At 45.5% G+C, this 21379-nt stretch overlaps 1 protein-coding gene across 1 annotated transcript in view; it reads right to left on the reverse strand.

Moving 5' to 3' along the window:
* LOC144769185 (C-type lectin mannose-binding isoform-like) overlaps positions 1-20874 on the reverse strand; it is a 252972-nt gene extending 232098 nt beyond the window's left edge. The window contains exon 1 of the mRNA XM_078653203.1: positions 20824-20874. Coding sequence (XP_078509329.1) covers positions 20824-20866 — 43 coding nt within the window. The 5' untranslated portion in view covers positions 20867-20874. The remainder of the gene's footprint in view (positions 1-20823) is intronic.
* Between the last annotated feature and the right edge of the window lie 505 nt (positions 20875-21379).

Raw genomic sequence — 21379 nt, forward strand, 5'->3', positions numbered from 1 at the left:
TACTGGCCGCTATGAAACGTTTTTGACGCTGTTTGCGAGGTCCCATTATGAAATCACGCAAGTCAGCACCTTCTTTAAGTAAAGTCAAGTGTTGCTTAATTTCTGCCAGTGTGGAAGTATGTAGCCATTCGAGGCAGAGTTTTCCTACACTGTATGTTGTAACTATCCCTGGATGTTGTCTCTGGGAGTATCTAGGGTCTGGCCTGGTCAATTTGAACCCCTGTATTTTGTTCAGGAATCTATCTTGACAGCTATTTGTGTCTGTGGGGCAGATCAACCATTTTTTCCAATCAGGATGTGTTCTGTTTTGGTTTAAAATATGTGATACGTCTATCTCAACATCTGTAGTGCTATTACTGTCAGGTGTTGGCTTTGGAATAGACGGTTTGTTTAAGTCTTTAATTTTGGCTAGGCCAAGACAGGTTGTCTGTTGAATTGTGTCATTCAAGAATATAATTTGTTCTGGGATCATGCAGGCTCTAAATAATGATTCTATACCTTGGACCTGCCAATCTCTGGTACCCCAGATGGTTTTTGGTTCAATATTATTTTTCCAAAAATCAAAACCAAATGTATTCATTTTTTCAAAAAAAATTTCTGAATAGATTAATTTAGTGTTTGTCAGCATGGTTTTCATTCCTGTCCTATTTAACAGTTTGAAATAAAATGTTTCTGAATCACTTATGTTAAACCCTGAGAAGTATGGGAATTTATCATAAAATGTTTTTGAACTGCCTTTTGGTGGAGTTGCACAATGTTCCCATTGATTATAATTAAAAACATTTCTAGGTTGAGCAGATTTATGCAAATAATGGTTAGCATAGTGATTGTAGCAGTACATCTGTTCATAATTTGATGAACCCTGTAAATAATCATGTTCTGTAAATTTTGCTGACATAACCAAATCTGACATCATATCATTAATACTTTCAAAGTCCCAATCATCAGAGAATGTGCTCGGTTTTACAAAGTCACTTAATGAAACCTTGAATTGATGTGGATACTTCAAGAGCTCGACCGGCCCATAAATTTCGTAATCTGTTTTGTCCCAAGCTACCCCACCGGGTATATGATTTGCTGTGAAATTTACTGATGTTAGTTCTCTTTTCTCGATGTGGGATGACTTGTGTGGCTTTAGGACCAAGTTGATGTTCTGGCTTGCTGTGTCCATTGTACTATATTTTCCCTCAATGAAATGTCCCAAGCACAGTACCATGATGAGCCAAAGCAGGAGGAAAAGTACACCTAGTACAAACCAAAATTCAATCCATGGAGAAATCAGATAGGTTTCTTTGAGTTGATGAAAGATTTCTTTTGCTTTGTCTTTAAAAGTCTTTGTAGTTGGCTGTTCTTCAGGTTCGCTTGGATCCTCAGAATAGTCATCGAAATTGATGAAGTAGCCTGATGCAGTTCTGTCAATTGTTGGAATTGCTTCCGGATTTTTATTTGCTTTTGGAATTTTCCTTGTTTCATTAGCATAGTCTGAGGCTACATCGTTGTAGACAGGTGTTTCTTGACGAACTGTTGCAATTTGGGTTTTAAGAGGCATAAGTTCCATGGCTTTGTTGCATAGTCCTTGTTGATTCACTGTAGGTTTATCAAATGTGATTAGTCTCTCAGTTTGAACCTCTTGTATTGTAGCAAACTTTGGTGTTCTGCTATTTCTTGGGAGTCCACTTGGCCTACTACTTATTATTGGCCACATGATTGTGGTTTAACCAGGTCAATGGATACAACTCGGTTCTTCTTTTTACCAGCAAGGGGCGGTAGTACAACTGATCTTGTTCCGTTGACAGCTGAGACAGGTACTGTTTTTCTGTAAAAAGGCCCAAATTCCTTCTTCACCGCGATTTTCTCTCTGACCAGATCCCCAATCTTTGGAATCCAGACAGGCCTTGCTGGGACAGGTGGTTTCTCTTCAGTGGCTGTTGGCTGCTGTTTTAACTTTATGTTGCTCAGGTCTTTTCTTGTTTCATTTAAGTCCTGTAAAATAGCCAAACGATCTTTGATATCAAAGCATTTTCCTTCTACCACTGAAGTCTGACTATCAAGGTCCTGTATATGCATTCTAGTCCCGAACAATAGTTCGTACGGACTGAAACCTTTTAGAGAATGTCTTGGCAGATTGTTAAGACTACGTTGGACACTTGTTAAATGTTTGACCCACCCATCCCCCGAACCTAATACCTTTGCCATTATAGATTGCTTTATGTCTCGGTTTTTTCTTTCCACCATCCCGTTTCCCTCAGGAAGGAAGTGACAAGATTACCGCAACGCAATGCCCATGCTGGTCATGGCCCACTTATAAGCTCGAGAGCTACACGTGGGACCCTGGTCAGAATGTAGCATGCCAATTGCGTATATGCCGATATAGACTCGCAAATCTTTTATAACAGTTCTGGCGTCAGCCGAGAGCTGGGGTCTACATTTTAAGTGAATCTAGTCTTAAATGATATTAATGGGACGCATTTTATCTGGGTATTTCGTATTGATAGTCTTATGCTATCTAAAAGAAGGGTCCTGGCAATACTCCGGGCAGTTCGCCACTGCGATCTCTGTTGCAGTTCTGACAGTTAAATGCAAATTTGTAGTTTTGCAGGCTCATTCCCGGCCACCAGTATTCTGATTGTAATTCCCTCAGAGATTTCAAGATCCCTCAATGCCCTAGACCTTCACCCATGTGTGCCTCTGCTATTAATAAGACTTTCCTGTTCGTGTTTGGAATTACCCTATCCCCCACTCCAGGGATTCGAGCAAAAGGAACGGAGTTTGCATCGATTATGTATGTATAATTGAGTGGATAGTTCACAGGTAGCGCTGCACAGTCGTCTTTTGAAGACGTTTTTACCGCCAGCATGGTTTCCCCGTCTATGTATTTTTCTGAACGCTTTTTTGTAGCTACGGAAGCCCGTTTAGTTGCTTCCGCTGTGGCTGTCTCAGCCAATGAATTCCCTGTAACGTGAACGCCATCACGTTCATGACTCAGTGAATGTATCATGTGAGTCTTTTGTAGTTCTTTCTTTAACAGAACTACTTGTTCCCACAGCGATTTTTGCTTTATTGTGGCACCTGTGTCATCCTTGTAATCGTTTTGAACCCATTTCTGCAAGTCATTATTGTATGATTTGACGCAGTAATGCGAATCGCACACTATTAGTGTTGGGAATTTGCGATCGGCAATATCTAGCGCCATTTTCAAAGCTATTAGTTCAGTTTGTTGACCTGAATTGTCTTTTACAGATTGTGACATTGTTACCAGAGGTCTCAATTTACCTCCGCGCCCCCGGTTTTTAACAACCTCGCACGTAGCGTTATAGGCTTGTTCTCCCCAAACTGAGGGTTCTGCATAACTGTTTGTGTATATTACGCAGGCGTAAAGTTGTATGGGCAGAATGTCGTCAGGCAGAGGATATTCTTTTTCATATGTTAGATATTTCAATTTTTTCATTTCCGGGTCAAAATAGTATTTCACTTTGTCTGTAGCAAGAGAATTTTCCCATTGTATCCATTTTGGATCTAATGCCACGGTAGTTAAATTACATGGGCTTGTTAAAGCCTCGAAGGCTGTTTCTGCTGTTAAAACAGTAATCCATCTGCCTTGGGCCTGGGCTATTTCTTTTGCTACAGCTGTTTGAACCGCATTTACAACATTTTTCGCGAGACAGAACGTTTTTTCAGCTTGTGAGTACAAGTGTGATTTGTATGCTATTGGTACCGTTTCTCCCTCATTAGAGGTTAGGTACGTGAATCCGCATTTTCCTGGGATGACTCGGATTACAAGGTTGCGTGTGTTATTGCAAGTTTGCAATTTTGTTTTTGTTAACATGTCTGTTTGCAATGATCTAAAAATTTCTGTGTGTTTTTGAGTCCAATTGATTGGTGTAAAATCTGGTTTTATTAGTTCGTAGAGAGGTTTAACCCTCTCTGCATAATTTAGAATGTAAGTTCTTCCAAAATTCAGGAAACCTAGAATTGATTGTAAGTTTTTCAGCGTTTTTGGTGCTTGGATTACAGCGCATTTCTCTAGGAAATTGTCTGCCAGGCTTTTGCCTTCACTTGATAATTCATATCCTAAAAACAGGACAGTTAGATGGGCAATTCGCGATTTTTTAAAGTTGAATTTGTAACCCTCTGCTGCGAACCCAAGTATTATGGTGTTCACTCTTTTGAAGTGAGTATCCAAATCATCATCTGTTAGATAGATGTCATCGACATAAGATAATGCCTCATCATCATACATTTGTAGTAACTCTGTTACTCTTGCTGAGAATAATCCTGGGCTGTTCTTGAACCCCTGTGGGAGTCAACAGAATTTTTCTGCGAGCCCATTATTGAGAAACCGGTCAAATACCTGCTTTCAGGTGCTATGTTTTGACAAAAGAATCCATTTGAGATGTCTAATGTTGTTTTGTATTTTTTGCGCACGATATTATTCATTAGTGCTGCACTGTGTGAGTTTTGTACTGCAATAGTTTTGCAACATGAGTTAAGGTGTCTGTAGTCCAAAACTAGTCGAAATAAATCGTCTGGTTTGGAGACAGGAAACAAAGGATTGTTCATTTGTGAGGTGCATGTTTCAATCACCCCCTGGTATTCAAGTTGATCTAAGATCTCCCTGACCTGTTTTTTAGCTTCTTGCTTAATTGGGTACTGCCTCTGTGCAGTTGGTTGACATTTTAACTGGATTTTGTGAGGAGGAGAGTCCTCATCCCATCCGACATGGTTTTTATATAATGCAGGAGCTTGGGCTACTGCCCACTTTCTTGCAAGTGTATATTTTTTATGAATTGGAATGTGATTTGAGAAGGCAGGCATAATCATTTCTTCGCCATGAGGGCACTCCCTGACAAATTCTGGTGGCCAGTCTTTTTCAGCTAAAAGGATGTCATTGCCTTTGGAAAGGTTATCCCAAAATAGACCCCTTATTTTCCTAGTCTTATCTCCCTCTATACGTAATGTTATTTCGTATATCTTATGAGGTTTGCTAACTCTGGTATCTGCAGTTTCCACCTGAATGTATTCATTCGTGTCCACTGTCTCCAGATGATTCATCAGGATCTTGCGAGCTATGCTCACTTCTGCTGCGCTGTCTAGCATTGTCTGAGCCCACTCTCCGTTTTTCAGCTGTGTCCTCAGGATCCTCGGCATGTTTGATTACTTTAATACTGGCTACCTTCTTTTTTGGAAATTGTAATTTTTTACTTTGATGAGCAGGTTCCTTGTCTTTGGACTTGACGTGCTCTTCCCTGTGTTCTGACCGTCCTCTTCTTTCCGAGGAAGTCTGAAAAGATCGAGAGGGACGTGTATCAATATCTTGATATCTATCAGGTTTCTTTAGATTATCCCTATTTCTAAGGTTGTATCTTTTCTCAGAGGGCTCCCTCTGAGGAGACTTGTGTCCTTGGTCCGGAGATCTTTCTCTCCGCCGAGGAGACCTTCCTCTGGACTGGAATCTTTTTTCTTTGGGAGTGGATTGTTTATTTCCATTCCAGCTCTTTTTTGGAGTGTTTAGATTATTTTTAATAAATATCTTTTCAGGATTTTCAGTTAGTTGGGGTTTTACTGGTTTCCCACCCAAACTATCTCTTCCTAGTTCTTCATAGGATTTTTCTATGATTCTGGCAAGTTCAAATGGTTGTTCTGCTATATCTGTTTCCTTCAATTTCTGGCGGATCACCACAGATGCTGCTTCTCCTTTTATGTTGGATAATAATAAAGATGAGACCTGCTTGAAGTCTTTCAGTAATTTCATACCCAGAGTTAAAGCAGGTTCTGGACCATATTCATTTTGAATCTGTCTTAGCACATCGGGTATTACCGCCATGGACAGAACCCCATGTGTTTTTGTGTAAATGGAAGCAAAGACTGTGCCCCAAGTGTCACAGTCCTCCACATGTGGTGCGATCCCCATTGGAAGGCAGATAGTCAGAATTCTGTGTTTCTCAGTAGGGGTAGTATCCGGAAATACTGTTTCTATTTGAGTGATTTTTTGTGCTAACCAGAATGGAATTTGTTCCCATTTTATGGGTACTTTACCCAGACATGATTGTATGTTCTGTGGTGTGATTTTGTTTGTGTTCCCCTGATGAGGGGTCAGCTGTGGAATGTTAATAGCTGGTTGGACTGTTGAAGTCCGCATTACATATTGGACTAATTGTCTATGTATTTTAATTAGTACTTTTAGGTGGACTAAAAGTTAAGGTATTGACATTTTTTCAATGTCTGGATGTGGTGTGTAGCTGGCTAGAACCGGCCACGTTGCTCCTGGTCTACCTAGTGGACCGAGCCTGGTGATGTGATTATTATGTTTTAGGGCGCCTTTAAACCAGAGCAGGTGCTCTTGGTATTTTAATGGGATTTCCACCTCCTCGAAAGGGGTGTACTCATCCGGAGGTTCCTCTATTTTGTAATAGTGGAATTTGTGTGTGACAGCGTTTGCTGCTGGAAAGTTTATCCATGAATAGAATACCTCTGTCTGCCGATATTCATGTTCCTCAATTACGAATATGACTGTACCACCTCTCGATGTCAGTCCATTTTCTATAAGTTTAAGAGTTATAGTTTTTCTTATGTTGACCGGAATGAGTATTGCATCCGGGTCACTCTGTAGGAGACTATTGTCATCCTCTAGGAGTCGAGCTGCAATTCTTGCTGTCTCCCTTTCTTCTTCACTTTCCCCCATTTTACTGGCAGAAAGGTTTTTGTTTGCAGATCAAGTTTCAAGGAAACAAAGATTAGGTGCACAATATTTTGGAACACTGTATCCTTCAACGTTGACTAAACCAAAAACTATACATAGAAATCTCTTCCTACTAAGTTTCGGCGGATTTTTAACCTTTTACCCACTCCAGACGTCTTTTGGAGTATTTCCGGGGAAAAGGGTCTGTGTGAAAAAGCACGACTGAGTTACTCTAACGTCTAGCGTTAGATTTATCGCCTTACCAAACGTTGGGCGCCATGTAGTGTAGTTTCTATAGTCCCAATAGGCTCTGCGCATTGGAATAATATATTCAGCAGTGTAGACGTAGGACTGAGGTTAACTAGGTCTCTACTGACTATATTAGACTTAAGTTTTTGCCAGCTAGCTCAGAGGTCACTAGAAACTTTCTCGAATAAGCGAGGAGGAGTTTAACCTCCCTGGATAGACAAGAAGGGATTAGCTTCTGACAACCGTACAACATGACAACTTTGCTCTCCCTGAATAAGAGTGTATCTCTAGAGTCGTGTGAAAACAAAAGACAGCTATTTCACTCAGTCAAAGGTGCGTACTTAGTTTCACCAGATTGCAGAGAAAAGAGAGACGGGCGTTTTCAATAAAAGGTATTATTTATTGAGCAGTCTCCTTCCTCATACAAGAGAAATGAATTGCTACAATTGCAATACTTATAGTAAAGTAAAGTGCGTACAGTAAAAGCAGGATTATAAAATAATACTGTAAAAGCATTGATATGGTTTCTTAGCCATATGATACTTTAAAATAGATAAAATAAATACATACATATATACATTGACTAATCGTACTCAACTGGTGTTTCTAACTATGCCTACCCCGGTGTACCTGACCTAAGCCTAATACGTGGGAAGGAGTAAGTAAGTAGCAGTTTAAGTTAAGTTTGTTTTGCCAAGATTCTGACTCAAGAATTCTCTGTAAGGGTTTAGTCAGCTCAGTACCTGGGTAATAGAAGGCAGGAGGGCTGGTATCTCTCTCTCAGGACTCGATATCCCAGTCACCCGCAAGGTTAGGCTGGAAACGCCGGAGCTGGATTTTCTCGGCAGGAGAAAAGACAGCGTCTTTCTCAGCGCGTCAAAAGGGAGGGGCAGCGTCCGTGGGCTCTCGCATCAGCTGGGCTCTTCGGAAGTAGATAGCTGCTCTGCTCCAGGATTACCACAGTGTGTTTGCTTAAGGCAACGTTGCTATATTTATACCTGAAAGGTGCCGGGTTTGACGTAAGGCTGGACATAAGACGTCAATAAAGATTATTATTATTATTATTATTAAAAAAATGTATAGAGCGCGTAGTCACCCTGAGGTATCCCAGCGCTAAGGATAACTACTTCTGTGGGTTCGGCAGGAGAGAAGGGGGAGGACAAGTTTCAGAAGGGGAGAGTTAAAATTAAGGAAACAGGTGAGCTTTGATGTCACTAAGAACTGGCCGTTCTTACAGTGCTTTAATGGAGTTCTAGGACGAAATCAAAACAATAGCAAGGGGGATTTCCCAGGTTGCTGGAGGCTTGGTTTGTTTAGAGAACTCGGTGTGCTTTCTAGGGGGCTGGAGGAGTAGGCTTGCTTAATGTGACAGCATGTGCTACGACTGAATTATGAATCGGGTTTTTATGCCGTTGTATGGATATTATTGATTTATAACCGGACAAGGGCACAAAATAGAAATATTGATTTAGGTTCCTAGATAAACACACTACACAGGAACTAGACTTTCAAATTTCTCTGACTCCGACACACATCCACAGCAAAGCTGAGACCCGTGGCGGACACGAGAGACGTGGGAACAGACAGCCTGGACATCCTGCATATTGCTACCTGCTCAACTCCCGAGGTACCCTCGCAGTTGTGCCTTGGGATACGGGAAGCCCCAAACCGGAGCACCATTTGCACCGAAGCTCAGCCAGCCACACTCCATGAGTGCCGCGTGGGGCCTGCTCTTGCATTTCAGCTCGACACATCTTCCTGGTTTCTTGCCCCCTGAAGGCTTTTCCTGGTTGCTCCATGCTTGCTCCAGCTTCCCTCCAAAGGAGAAGCACTACAGACCTTGCTAGTCTGCAACAGAGCCAATCTTGACATTCTGCATGGGTTGCATTTGCCAAGGCTCGTTGGGTCCAATCCGGATACCGATACCGCATTCAACTAGATCCTATGTAGGACAGCTCGAATCCAGCACCTGGTCATCATCGATGCCTCCTGGACCTCGTGGCTGAAGAGATAAACTCACCTTCTTCACCTGAGATCATTGCGACATCGCCTGGTTCCTTCCTGGTACCTTCCTGGTCACTGGCTAGTGACCCAGACTCTGTCCCCTCTGCTTTCAGGTTCTTCAGATCTTCGATCCACCCATGGATCCACAGGGACACTTTTCCTCTGGTCGCCTGTAGCACTTCTTTGCAGATCTCCATAGAAACCGATGACGAAACCCGACACCAAAAGGCACTTAGGCACCCGGCTTCCCTGTGTGAGGTAATACGAGTACTCCGGTGCTCCTGTGGGTCTTGACTCTCGAAGTGTCCTAGTCTACAGGGGTTTTGTCGTAGTCCATCCGGAAGTGCCCTTAAACAGTAACTTTGTAACTTCTTCGTTTCCCATTATAAGTCAATGGTAACTCGCGACTGTGTTTAGACACTGCATACGTCTCCCGTGGGCCTCCTACTGCCTAAACTTTGGTTGTTTAGTTTAGCCCCAGCGATTCCCTAGGCCCTATGCCTACTTTCAATTCTAGACGTGGTTCTTATGGTTCTGAAGTCTTAGCCTATTCACTGCTGGTCCATGCTACCACTAGGATAGCTTTCTATAAGGTTGACTTTACAACCACCATCAATAAGGGTCGATTAGACTGGTGCAAGGTGCCCACTAGAACTAGTGGACATCATACACCAGGCTAACTTCTCACACATAGCCAATTGAATTTGCTGCCTGAATCTACAAGGAGAAGAAGGACTACCCTGCTGGAACCCTGGTCTGCACCCCAAAGGATTGCAAACTGAAGGACTGCTCCATCTGATTAAGGAGTGGACTCCCTAAAAGCAACAGGTTAACAGAGCTTCCCTGCACCATCTCCGTCAAGAAGTCCCCAGCATGGGCACGTCTAGTGAATTTAAGGATTTGGCCAGATGTATTGTGGGAACTGTAAACATGAAACTTCCAAGGACCATCTCAGAGCTTTGAGACCTTTGTATTTATGTTTTGGACACTTTGAACCCTCAGGAGTAACTTGAGGGTACCCTGCTTATGGGAAGATATTCAAGAAGTTTGGAACAACTTTTGGAAAAAGCTCTAGAAGTGTACTGACCCGAAGTCGAGTCAAGCCGGTGAACCTGCTGTGAATCCAGCTTGATGAAGTGCCTTGCTCGCCGTCGAGAGAAAATTCTCCTGAAAGGTTTCTAAGTGTGAAGGTAACATTTTGACCAGTGCCTCCCACTTGGTGTATACAACCAGGGTTCCATTGCGGTCGGCCTCTAACATTGACTTTGTGCCAGTCAAGTGTGATCGGATGTCCCATGTTGACGCTATATGTTTTTAAGAATTAGAAAGTGTTTAATCTTTAGAAATGCATATATGCGGTTCCCTATATTGGATTTTTGTTGTTTTGGTGTCATTTTAAAGATAACAAGATTTCCTATGTTTATACATTGGTATGGGTTTTTTATTGTGTTATGGCACACTTATTTAGTTTATTGGTGTTTTTCAAATTATGTACATACCTGTCTCCTGAATTGTCTGCCTGATTGCAGCCAGCTACCAAGGGTTGTGCCAAGTTTACAGAGCACCTGAGGCTGCAGGAGCAAAGGAGGGCGCAGGGGGGAGAGGGAAGGTGTTTAGGACAGGATCATGACTGGCTGGTCTCAGGACTGGTCTGATTTAGGGCTAGGCAAAGTTGTGAAATGTTTTCCCTTTTTTTGAACTATTTGAGATTTTGAGGGTAGGAGCGATCCGGTAGTTTAAAAAAGTGAGGGCCAGGGTTAACCCCACTCTGCTTCAACAGGAAACGGTTCCCAGTGATTAGAGGGGCTCTCAGGAATCTTTACTTCTAGCTCAGACCCTGGAAGGGAACAAGGCAGCAGTAGGGACTATCAAAATCTGTCAGGATTGACAAAATATGATTTTTTGGCCTTGGTGCCTGCCTCCTCTGTTTGTGTCTGAGGCTGATAGGTCGATTCAGGGTGTGCTTAATTTGAGCTGGTGGTTGCCGTTGTGAGGAACCAGCATTCATTTTTGGATACTGGCACTTATTTTCCCACATCACATAACTGTCTGAGAGCAAGAAAGATAAAAATACCCAAATCGGAAAGGCAGAAAGAAAAGCAAGACACAAAAAGTCATTAAGAGAGAAATCAGGAACCTGCAATGGTGGAATGAAGGGACAGGGAGTGTCTGTTAGTGCATTAAAAAGGGATGAGGTGGACTGAAGACCATGCAGCCTTGATATTCAGTGCATCAACGCTTAATTGCACTGGCTGCGGGATTCTGGGTAGAGCTTTTGGCACAGGCACTCAATCTTTTACAAATAAAGCACTGGTCTCAGGCATCAAGCAGTTGAGGGAATACTTGACTGTGCAAGTGTGAGAGCAGAACTCCGCACTTTTCACGGGTAATGCTACCATCTTTCTCTATTTTGATTTTGAATTCTATCTAATTTGGGAGGTCCTACAATCCTGCACTGCTGCCTGAGGTCAAAATGGCGGTCTGCCTACCCGTCTCACTCAGCCCCAGGCGCGAAAATGCTTTAATAAAGCCAAAACCGCAAGATGGCGACCGAGATGGTTGTGTAAACGCTCGGCTCCGTGAGCCTTCTCACCCCGCACCTACATCCTGGCGATCATCTTGAGCCGTAACGGCATATTTAAGTAGGCGAAGGATAGCTTTCACTTACCGTCTGCTCCTGAGGCTCCTACGTGCGGCAGTCCCGTGGAAAAGTCCCCATCTGCTTTCCGGCCTTCAAGGAGCTGGGACCGGGGAGTCGAGTGAGGAGAGTGGCCGGCCGCGACTGCGCCAACAACGGCCTCAGGTGGAGGTGTGGAGTCGGCCGGAGAAGACCGGGACCTGATGGGCCGATGGCGAGAGTGCCGACACAGTTCATCTAGCGGAGTGCCTTGTGGGTCGTGCGGTGGTGCAGTGTCGAGGGGAGTGCACGATACTTGGCCCCCCTTCCAGTGCTGTGTCCGGGCAGGACTATCGGCCTCTCCTGGAACCAACGGGCGGCTCCCGGGGAGCGTCGGAGATTTTGTTTAGCCTTTTGGTGGCCCTCCTTTGTGACGCCTGCCTTGACTTTCGGGGTCCCTGTGGTGATTCCTGTTGCCCCCCTGGTGTGGGACCCGGTCCTGAGGTGAGGTGGAGAACGGACGAGGCCGGATCAGCTAAGATGGTGGATGGCGCCCAATTACGCACACCACCCCCGGGTAGAGAAGCCGCTGTGAGAGAGAATCCTGGGGTCTGGCGACACGAGAGAGAACCCACGACCAGAGATATCCTGGCTGCACTAACAACCCTGCACATGACCCTACTCCGGGACGCCCTGGATCTGGGACGGAGGATGGCCGCCATTGTTGTCCCGAAGTTCCACACGGGCATGGCTCGGTCTCAAATAAGCGCCGATGTGTCCGCCTCTGTGTCAATGCTGAGAGCTCCAGCAGCGCCTGTGATCATGGAGATGCTGGAAGACCCGGTGTATGAGATCGCTCTGGCCAGATCTGTTGTGCATGTGAGTGACTTGTCAGCGCCCTTCGTTGTTTGGCGGTTGGGGATACAACGTCGATCTATGGTTTGGACTGCCCCGGTGGCGTTTCGGCGCTTGTCGGAAGATGTGCCTCTCTCTCCCTGGCTGAAGAGATTGTGCTCGGACTGGAGGATGACTTCGGGGTCGATGCTGGCACGAACGGATTTCCGCCATACATGTTCGGCTGGGTTTTGGTGGCTGAGGTCTCTTGGAATACCGGCTCTGCCCGTTCCGCCCAGAACACTCGGATCCTCCACACTGCTCTCTATGCCGCTTGATAGGTGGACATATGTTGGTGTTCCTGATAGAAAAGGCCAGGGGTGAGACCGTATAGGGCTTGGTGGACTTTATTTGTTGGCTGATGGTGATTTGGGGGACAATCGGCGGGGATGTAATTGACTGTGCTGTCGGTGATTGCTGTTTTCCGTGGCTGTCCTGATCTTGCTTTTAGGACGTTTACTGTACGCGGTGGTGCAGAGGGGGCCGGATGGCTAGATCGATGGCCCTTATCCACATTTTTCCTCCCTTTTTCTTCTTTTCTCTTACTCTATATTTCGGGTCTCCTATTTAGGGTGACAGGCATGCTGCTGGGGGGGATAGGCCGTAGCCTTCTGCAGGGGTGCAGGGTGGGGGGTAGGGGGATGGGGTTTGTTCCTTTGTTCTTTTTTTGTTTCTATGGCCCTTTGTCTCTCTTCTTTTTGGTGTCGTCGTTCTTCATGTCTCCTACAGTATGTTTCGTCTTGGGGGTGGGGTACAGTTCGCTATGAAACGTGTTTGTTTTCACATTTATCCTGACTCGTATGCCTTAACCCCAATACTTCAAACGTATTTGCTCTATCTGCGGATTTCTTGCTTCATGATTGCTACTGTGTATGAGCGTATGACATCGACTTTGATTTTTCTTTATTGCAAAATGAACCTTATCGACTCCTGATTCTTGCACAGTGCGCTAGAATGCAAATCCTATCCTGGACACTTATTAGACCCCGATTGTTGGGCGGCTGTATTTTTATATGTTGACTTACTGTACTTCTGACTTGACTAGCGGCCGGCCAAGGTGGTTGTAGGCCCATGCTTGTATTCCTTTGCAGTACCAATAAAGGTTCTTCAAAAAAAATAAAAAATAAAGCCATAACCCCACCACTGAGCCACCGCTATCATAAGAGCATGTGGGCGCAAATCAATTGCAACTTCAGATTTGCGTCATCATTTATATCCCACCTCCAGTCCCAGTGTGTAAATGACTACAGTGTGCAATCTTGAATGAGCAGTCAAATAACCACCTCATTTTGTGACTTACCTCACTGGCACCCATGCTGGACCAGCGAGCTGATCAGAGCTAACCAGAGCTCACCACGAGTAACAAGCTAACAAGCTAACCACAAGCTAACCAGAGCTAACCACGAGTACACGAGAACACGCTAAAGCTCCCACGAGCCATCTAAAGTCAGAATACGAGCATTGGTGTTGATGAGAGAGGCTATCGCTATTACCTACAACCTGTCATGGTACTAACTTGTCATGGTACTTGTCATGGTTAACTCCTCATTGAAGTCTAAACTCAGTGGGAAGCCCTGCCCCAGCGCCCCGGCGCCCTCCAAGATGACACTCGCCTCCCCGCGGGGGTTGGGAGCCCCGCACCACCAGTGAGAGCTGCGCAGCAAGTAGTGCCAGCTACACCGTTTAGGCCTTTTACAGCTGCGTAGCAAGTAGTGCCAGCTGCTTCGTTTAGGCCTTTTCACAGCTGCGCAGCAAGTAGTGCCAGCTGCACCGTTTAGGCCTTTTCACAGCTGCGCAGCAAGTAGTGCCAGCTGCACCGTTTAGGCCATTTATGGCTGCGCAGCAAGTAGTGCCAGCTGCATCGTTTAGGCCATTTACAGATGTGCTGCAAGTTGAGCTGTTTCCAGCTGCATGGTTTATACCTTTTTCAACTGCGCGGCTATTAGTGCCAGCTGCACCTTTTAAGTTACTTTTCCGTGGGGACAGATCCAATTAAGTTGGAGTCCTGCTGCAGGGACAGCACCATTGACACTATGGTTTCAATGCATTTGAGTCCCCCTCTGAGATGGCCCTTTGGCCAGGGAGTCTGCAAGGTTTATAGGGCGCCAGGCCTGTACATATATGTTGGTGCTGGAAAATGCTTTTCATGTACTCTGTTTTCCGCACCCTGTTATGAGCACATCTTCAGGTGGTCTTAAGATGATGAGGCTGTTGTGCATACTTAGGCTTTGCTAGTCCCGGACGGCACATTAGTTCTGATATCCTCACCCTAACGTCTAGATTATGTGCCCCCTTTATGCCCTTTTCTTTCTCTTCTCCACCGCTTTCCCAGTAACACTTTCCTCCCATCCCCCCCACCCTCCTCTGCCACATTTTCCCATCATGGCCACCACTCGAGTTAAGGTTGGAACTAATTGCTACAAAATCATTTATCCTCGCAGCCTGACTAAAGCTGCAACAAAACGATAGAAGCACAATTCTATCGAACGTTTCCCGGATTCCCTCTTTGTTGATCAATTTCACAATAGTCGTTTTGGGAGGCTCAAAATTGATTTCATTTTCTTCACTCACGACACCTCCTCTTGGTCCACCAGCTTTTACGATTCCCTTAACGTCACTTCCTCATCCTCTATCCCTCATGGGAAACAGCTAAAAATCTCCCCCTCCACGCGTTTCAACGGTTACCTCACTATCTCACTCTATAACAAAGGTACTGTCATGATCCAAGGCAATGACACCTGTCTTTCGCTCTTTGACCACCTCTTCCCATGCCTACTCCCCTCCTCTGCGACCGGGTTTTCCCCCGACTCTCCTTCTAGCTCCACCCATTACTCCCTCTCTCCTCCCCTGACCCCCCTACACTCCTATTGGCTGCACTCTCAAGAATCACAGGTCGGCCCTCTTCCCGCCCCCTCCCCTGTGACCTCCTCTCCTATTCCTCCGCCCTCACAATATGCCCTCTCCCACTTTACTTCAGCCTCACCGCTAGCTAATGCGCTCCTCGTTCAATCTGCGTCATCCCGGTACTCCAATCTCTTCTCCTCCCCCATTTTCCTTCCAGTCACCCCCTTTTTAGTTCACCTCTCCTCCAACCTTCTCCCCCAGTGAACTTTCCCTATGCTCCCCCTATCCCTTCTTCCATACCTCCTATCCACCTCCCCCTCCCTTCGTTATTCACCCAGATGTCGCCTCAATCCCATTGCACCTCTCTCCTCCCTCCCACTCCTCCAGCAATGCTAAGCTACTCACTTTCCCCCCTGGTAACCCTGTCCATTTCCCTCCCTCGGGTCCAACAGTACCACTTCCTTCCCCCCCCACTCTGCCAGATGCCCGTTCCCTCACAGCCTCCTCTCCTACCTGACATGCCCTCCACAACCACCTCACCTCTTCTCCTCCCGAACCTCCTTCATTCCCATGACTCCACACAGTCCTCCCCTCTCCTTCTTCCCTACCGCTGTGTTCCGCACCCTTCTCCCCCTAAAGTTATCCCTAATTCCTCTCCTCCTTGCAACACCAACAAAGGCAACTCTCCCTTAACTTCCGATTCATTAACTCCCGCTCTCAACCTCCACCTTTCCCCACTTTTGAACCTTACACCCCAACTCACCTCCTAACCCCCCACCTCTCCCTGCCTTCCACCACCAATTCCACCCCCACCTGTTTCCATCGATCTACCCAACCTTCCGTGCTCTGCATTACTCTCGCTGGAAAATATGCTAGGTTCCCTTATCACCTCCATATCCCAGCTTACAGCTGCAATTTCCCTTCTAAGCTCTAAGATTTCCACCTTTCCGTGTACCCCCGCTCCCTCCCAACTTCCCACGAGATGCACCTTGCCCCCTCTCCTCAATTTAGCCAAGCTCAATCAGTCATCTGCAAACTTTGTTAACTCGCACAAGCCTTTGAACGCCGCCCTTCCTCAACCTGCATACCCAAGCAACCCTACTATCTACACTATTCCAACCATCTCCTCTGTCAGAACCAAGCGTCCACCTAAACCATCCCGAGCACCCCCACATAAGCACAACATCCCGATCACCCTTCAGAGCCCAAGTGCCCCCGCAACCAAAACAGTCTTGACAGAGCTGCGCTGTCTGCTCCACAACTGCAGATCTGCAGTAAAACACAAACTTGGAATCTCAGATACCATCACCTACCACAATATTGACATGCTCTTCCTCACTGAGACCTGGTTCAAAGATACCTCGCATTCTACGTTTAATCTCCTATTACCTACAGGCTATTCTATACTTAGGAATGACAGAACTGTCAACACGGGGGGAGGTGTTGCAGTCATCTTTAGAAACTCCCTTCAACTCAAGGCCTCTCCTATCAGCTCATTCCATACCTTTGAATGCCTTTCTTTTGAGCTACAAGTACACCACCGTTCACCCCTTAGATTCCATGTCATTTACCGCCCGCCTCGTAGTGGCCCTTCGTTTTTGGAGGAACTCACTGACTTCATCAGTGACCAATACTCGCAAAGTGACAATCAGACCTTCGTGGGTGACTTCAATCTCCACTGGGGCTCACCGCAAGACTCCTCCGCAAACTCCCTGGCCACCTTCCTCTCTGTTAACGATCTCATCCAACACTGCACAGAATCAATACACTCTAAGGGCTCAATCCTGGACCTTGTTATTTCTAAAGCAGGCATGCTTTCCATCGCTACCCCTATTCACGTAGACTGGTCTGACCACCTCCTCATCCCATTCTCTTTTCAACTTTCACACGCTATAACACTTGGCCAACCCAAGAGGGCTATCTCCTGGTTCCGTGATGTTAAAAATATTGATGTCGGTCCCCTCTGTGAATCAGCTTTGTTATCACTTCCAAGGCTAGACCCGAACCTAGATGTTGACGATCTCACCTCCCAATGCCTCACAGTTCTTGCAGATGAAATTGACAACGTCGCTCCACTCAAAAGCAAAAGGTTAAGGCCCATCCCCTCAGCACCTTGGTTCAACAAATCCCTCTATGAAGAAAGGAAGCAGCTAAGATTCCTGGAGAAACAATGGAGGCAAGTGCCCTTCACCGATAACTTGTCCACGCTTCGCTCCGCAAGATCCAAGTACCACAAACACATCTTCCTTGGGAAAGCAGCGCACTTCAAAACCCTCCTCCTTGACTCAGCCAAAAATAGACCCAAAAAACTATTTGATCTCATCAAGAGTCCTGACTGCTCTCCCCCTTCCTCCAAGCTGGAGGATTCTGCAAAGAGAGCAGCGGATTTCGCTATATTCTTCGATGAAAAAGTGAAATCACTGGTGGATCAGGTCGCTCATCCTACCCCTCCAGAGGAGTGCAAATCCTTAGCCATTTGGCAAAACTTTGATCCCATATCTGAAGATGCCCTTCTCAAGTGCATCCGCGAAACAAAGCCCTCCAACCATCATCTGGACCCCATCCCCAGTGCCATTGCCTTTTATACCCTTTCCCTCTCCTACTGGACCACTCTGGTCAACCTATCCCTCTATCAAGGCTCCCTTCCTGTCTCCTTCAAAACTGGGCAGGTCACCCCGCTTCTTAAAAAACCAACTGCTGATGCGTCTGACCTCAACAACTTCCGCCCCATCACTAATCTACCCTTTCTTGTGAAGATTACAGAAAGATGTGTAGCGAAACAACTCTCTCGTCATATCAAGGACAATGATCTTCTTGACAATTTCCAGTGTGGCTTCATTCAAAACTGCAGCACTGAAAGAGCCCTACTGCAAGTGGTTGATGACGCGCTGAGGATCTTCGACTCGGGGGGGTCCTGTCTTCTAATTCTCCTTGACCTTTCTGCAGCCTTTGACACTGTCAATCACAACACCCTTCTCAACATTCTCAAACAGAGAATGGGCATGGAGGGCACTGTGCTTAAATGATTTTCCTCCTTCCTCTCTGATAGATCACTGTTGATCAATATAGTGAACAGCCTTTCATCTCCTGTGGCGGTAGGTCAAGGTGTTCCTCAGGGCTCTATACTTGCACCCACATTGTTCAACCTCTATTTAGAACCACTAGGAAATCTCCTAAGTAAATCCGGGACCCACTATCATCTCTATGCTGACGACACTCAAATCTACCTCAAGGTTGCCTCCACTCACGATCTCTCTATCCTAAGCTCTACTCTCGACTCTATTCATAACTGGATGTTTACTCATCAACTGATTCTGAATCCCTCCAAAACCGAGTTCCTCCTCTTCTCCTCTTCAATCTCTCCTCCCCGGTGCAATCATGGATGGATCAGTTGAATCTACTGAACACTAAACCCATCATTACCGACAGTGCAAAATCCGTGGGTGTCATTCTCGACAAAAAAATCAATCTAACCCCCCACATCAATTCCATTGCAAAGTCTGCTCGATACCATCTGCGCCTTCTTTGGGGGATCGGTCGCTTCTTCCCGGAGCAGGACCTTATAACCCCTGTGCAATCGCTGGTCCTCTCCAGACTTGACTACTGCAATTCTCTTCTTACTGGCCTCCCCAAATCCCACCTGTCCCCCCTTAAATCTGTTCTCTATTCTGCAGCTCGTTTCATTTATGGGGCCAAAAGAAGCGACCACATCACACCGATGTTATCCACCCTCCGCTGGCTTCCAATCGAGGCTAGAGCTATCTACAAGACTGCTTGTATCACCCACAAAGCCTTGCACTCTTCCTCTCCTCGCTACCTGGCGAATAAACTGAAACTCTCCGGAGGCTCTAGACCATCACGTAATGCGGAAAATCTTCTGCTTGAACCTCCCACTTTCAAGAAGGAAAGAACGATGGCACAATCCTTTTCAGGCAACGCGGTGAGAATCTGGAACTCCCTTCCGTCGCAGCTTCGGACCACCACCTCCTCCCAGGCCTTCAAAACTAACCTCAAAGTTCTCCTCCTTCAAAGACACTTCCAAATGTAATCCATGCCCTCTCTATTATCTGAAGGAAGCCCTTCCATTATAGAAAAATCTACTGTACATGACTATGGAAGTGTCTTCCCAGTGTGTTCGTGTGGTTTGAGAGTCTGCCATTTATTGCGGTATTATCTTTCTACCTGTGTTTGGTACTCGTGTGTAACATGCACCCGTCACTTTCTCTTGTAACACACTGTTTTCTACCTCTTACATTTGTTTATTTTAGATACCTGCACAAGTGCCACCATGGCCTACGTAACGTTTGTTCTTGTGCTTGAGGGCCCTCTATATATTGCAGTATTATACCTCTGTTTACTTTGCACGCTTTTGTAACCTGCATACATCACTATTTCCTCCTGTAATGCACCGTTTGCTAACTTTTGTATATTGTTGGCTCATGATAGTCACTTTTGTAATGCACCGTTTGCTACCTCTTGTATTTTGTTGGTTCACGATTGTCACTTTTGTAATGCACCGTTTGCTACCTCTTGTATTTTGTTGGCTCACGATTGTCATTTTTGCTTCATTCAATGTAACGTTTGCTTTTGTTTTTTGTTCACTTGTAATGTTCTCATGTATCAGTTCTGTTCCTATTATGAAGCGCTCTGACACCTTCGGGTAAAGTCCGCGCTATATAAAAACGCACAAATAAATAAATAAATAAAATATTACATTCACACTGCATCCGGAAGTATAGTGATTGCTCAGCCTCCCTCCAACGACATGACGTGCATGTCTGTGATTGGTCACGATGAGAGCCTCATTTCCGGCCAGACTGCATGAGCAAACGTTTGCGTGACTGACAGTCATCTCCTTGAATAGAAAGACAGCGTCTGCATGTAACTCCACCAATCAAAAGTTAGAAGGGATGAAGAGGCGAGTTAATAAGAATGGGCAGATGTGTAAAAAGATATTAAAGATGTCCCACATAGATGACTTTCCAGGACCTGAAAGACGAGTATGTTTGACCACTAACAACCTCACTCTGGAATTCTTTTCTGTGGTGAGCCAGAACTTGGAATCACTGGTTTGGCATACGCAGGACTAGCCCTTAATACCTAAACCTCGGCTCCTAGCGTAGTATACTCCTGCTACAGATAAGACTGGTCAGTTTTATAATGCGAAATGATAGGGCCCCCTACAGAGCGTGATGTGTGGCCCCTCAGGTTTTCATACCTCACAGATATTGGTTTTAGGCTGAATGGGGCCCCTCTGAAGGCAGATATGCTCCCTCATTGACACCCCCACCCCTCTCACTCCCAATGACACAGTAGAAACATTCCTTCCGGGGCACTAGCAACATCAGATTTCATAGATCACTAGAATAGACACTCAACCCAAGGGTGGAGAAATGAGACACCTTCCCTTTCATCAACGCCCCACAGACTAACAGATATTAACTGCTTAAATATTGCTGTACCTGAATGGTGCAAATAGTTCATTTAACAAATCACGTGATATAAAATAAGCGACATTTTAAAAAGTGTAACAAACCTCCCACTACCAACAAACTAAGTAGCAGGATACATTTCTTCATGATTTCTGAAAAGGAAAAAGATAGAAAAGAAATAAGTTATTTGTTATGGTTTTGCTGTACAGCACAATAAAAACCTTGGGGCATATTAACAAGACTCTTGCACCACTTTTGCGTCATTTTTAACATTGGAAAAGTGACGTTCTGGTGGTGCAAGGATATTGTAAATAAGCCCCTAGCACTTAAAAGGCAATGTCATGTTCTGAGATATTCAGAAAGGCGTCCAGTTCAAAATCTTTTGGATTATAGGGTAGTTTTGGGAAGGACAAGGACAGGAAACTAGAGGTAGGCCTTTTAGGCCTTTTAGAGCCCTGTTCACTGACTTGCTAATGCAGTGTCATGGATAGCAAAAGGGCAAGGCAGGGGTATAGCGTGTGCTACCCTGGGCTCTAAATGACAACCATGTTTCTCTGGTGTAAACCTGGGCGCTTAGAGAACAAAAAATATCTTTTACATGTCTGCACTGCCTCAGCATACCTCTGTGCATGGTCATTTATTACCTGACCAGCAGAATCA

Source organism: Lissotriton helveticus, chromosome 1_1 (assembly GCF_964261635.1).
Source record: "Lissotriton helveticus chromosome 1_1, aLisHel1.1, whole genome shotgun sequence".
In the NCBI taxonomy this organism is placed as follows: domain Eukaryota; kingdom Metazoa; phylum Chordata; class Amphibia; order Caudata; family Salamandridae; genus Lissotriton; species Lissotriton helveticus.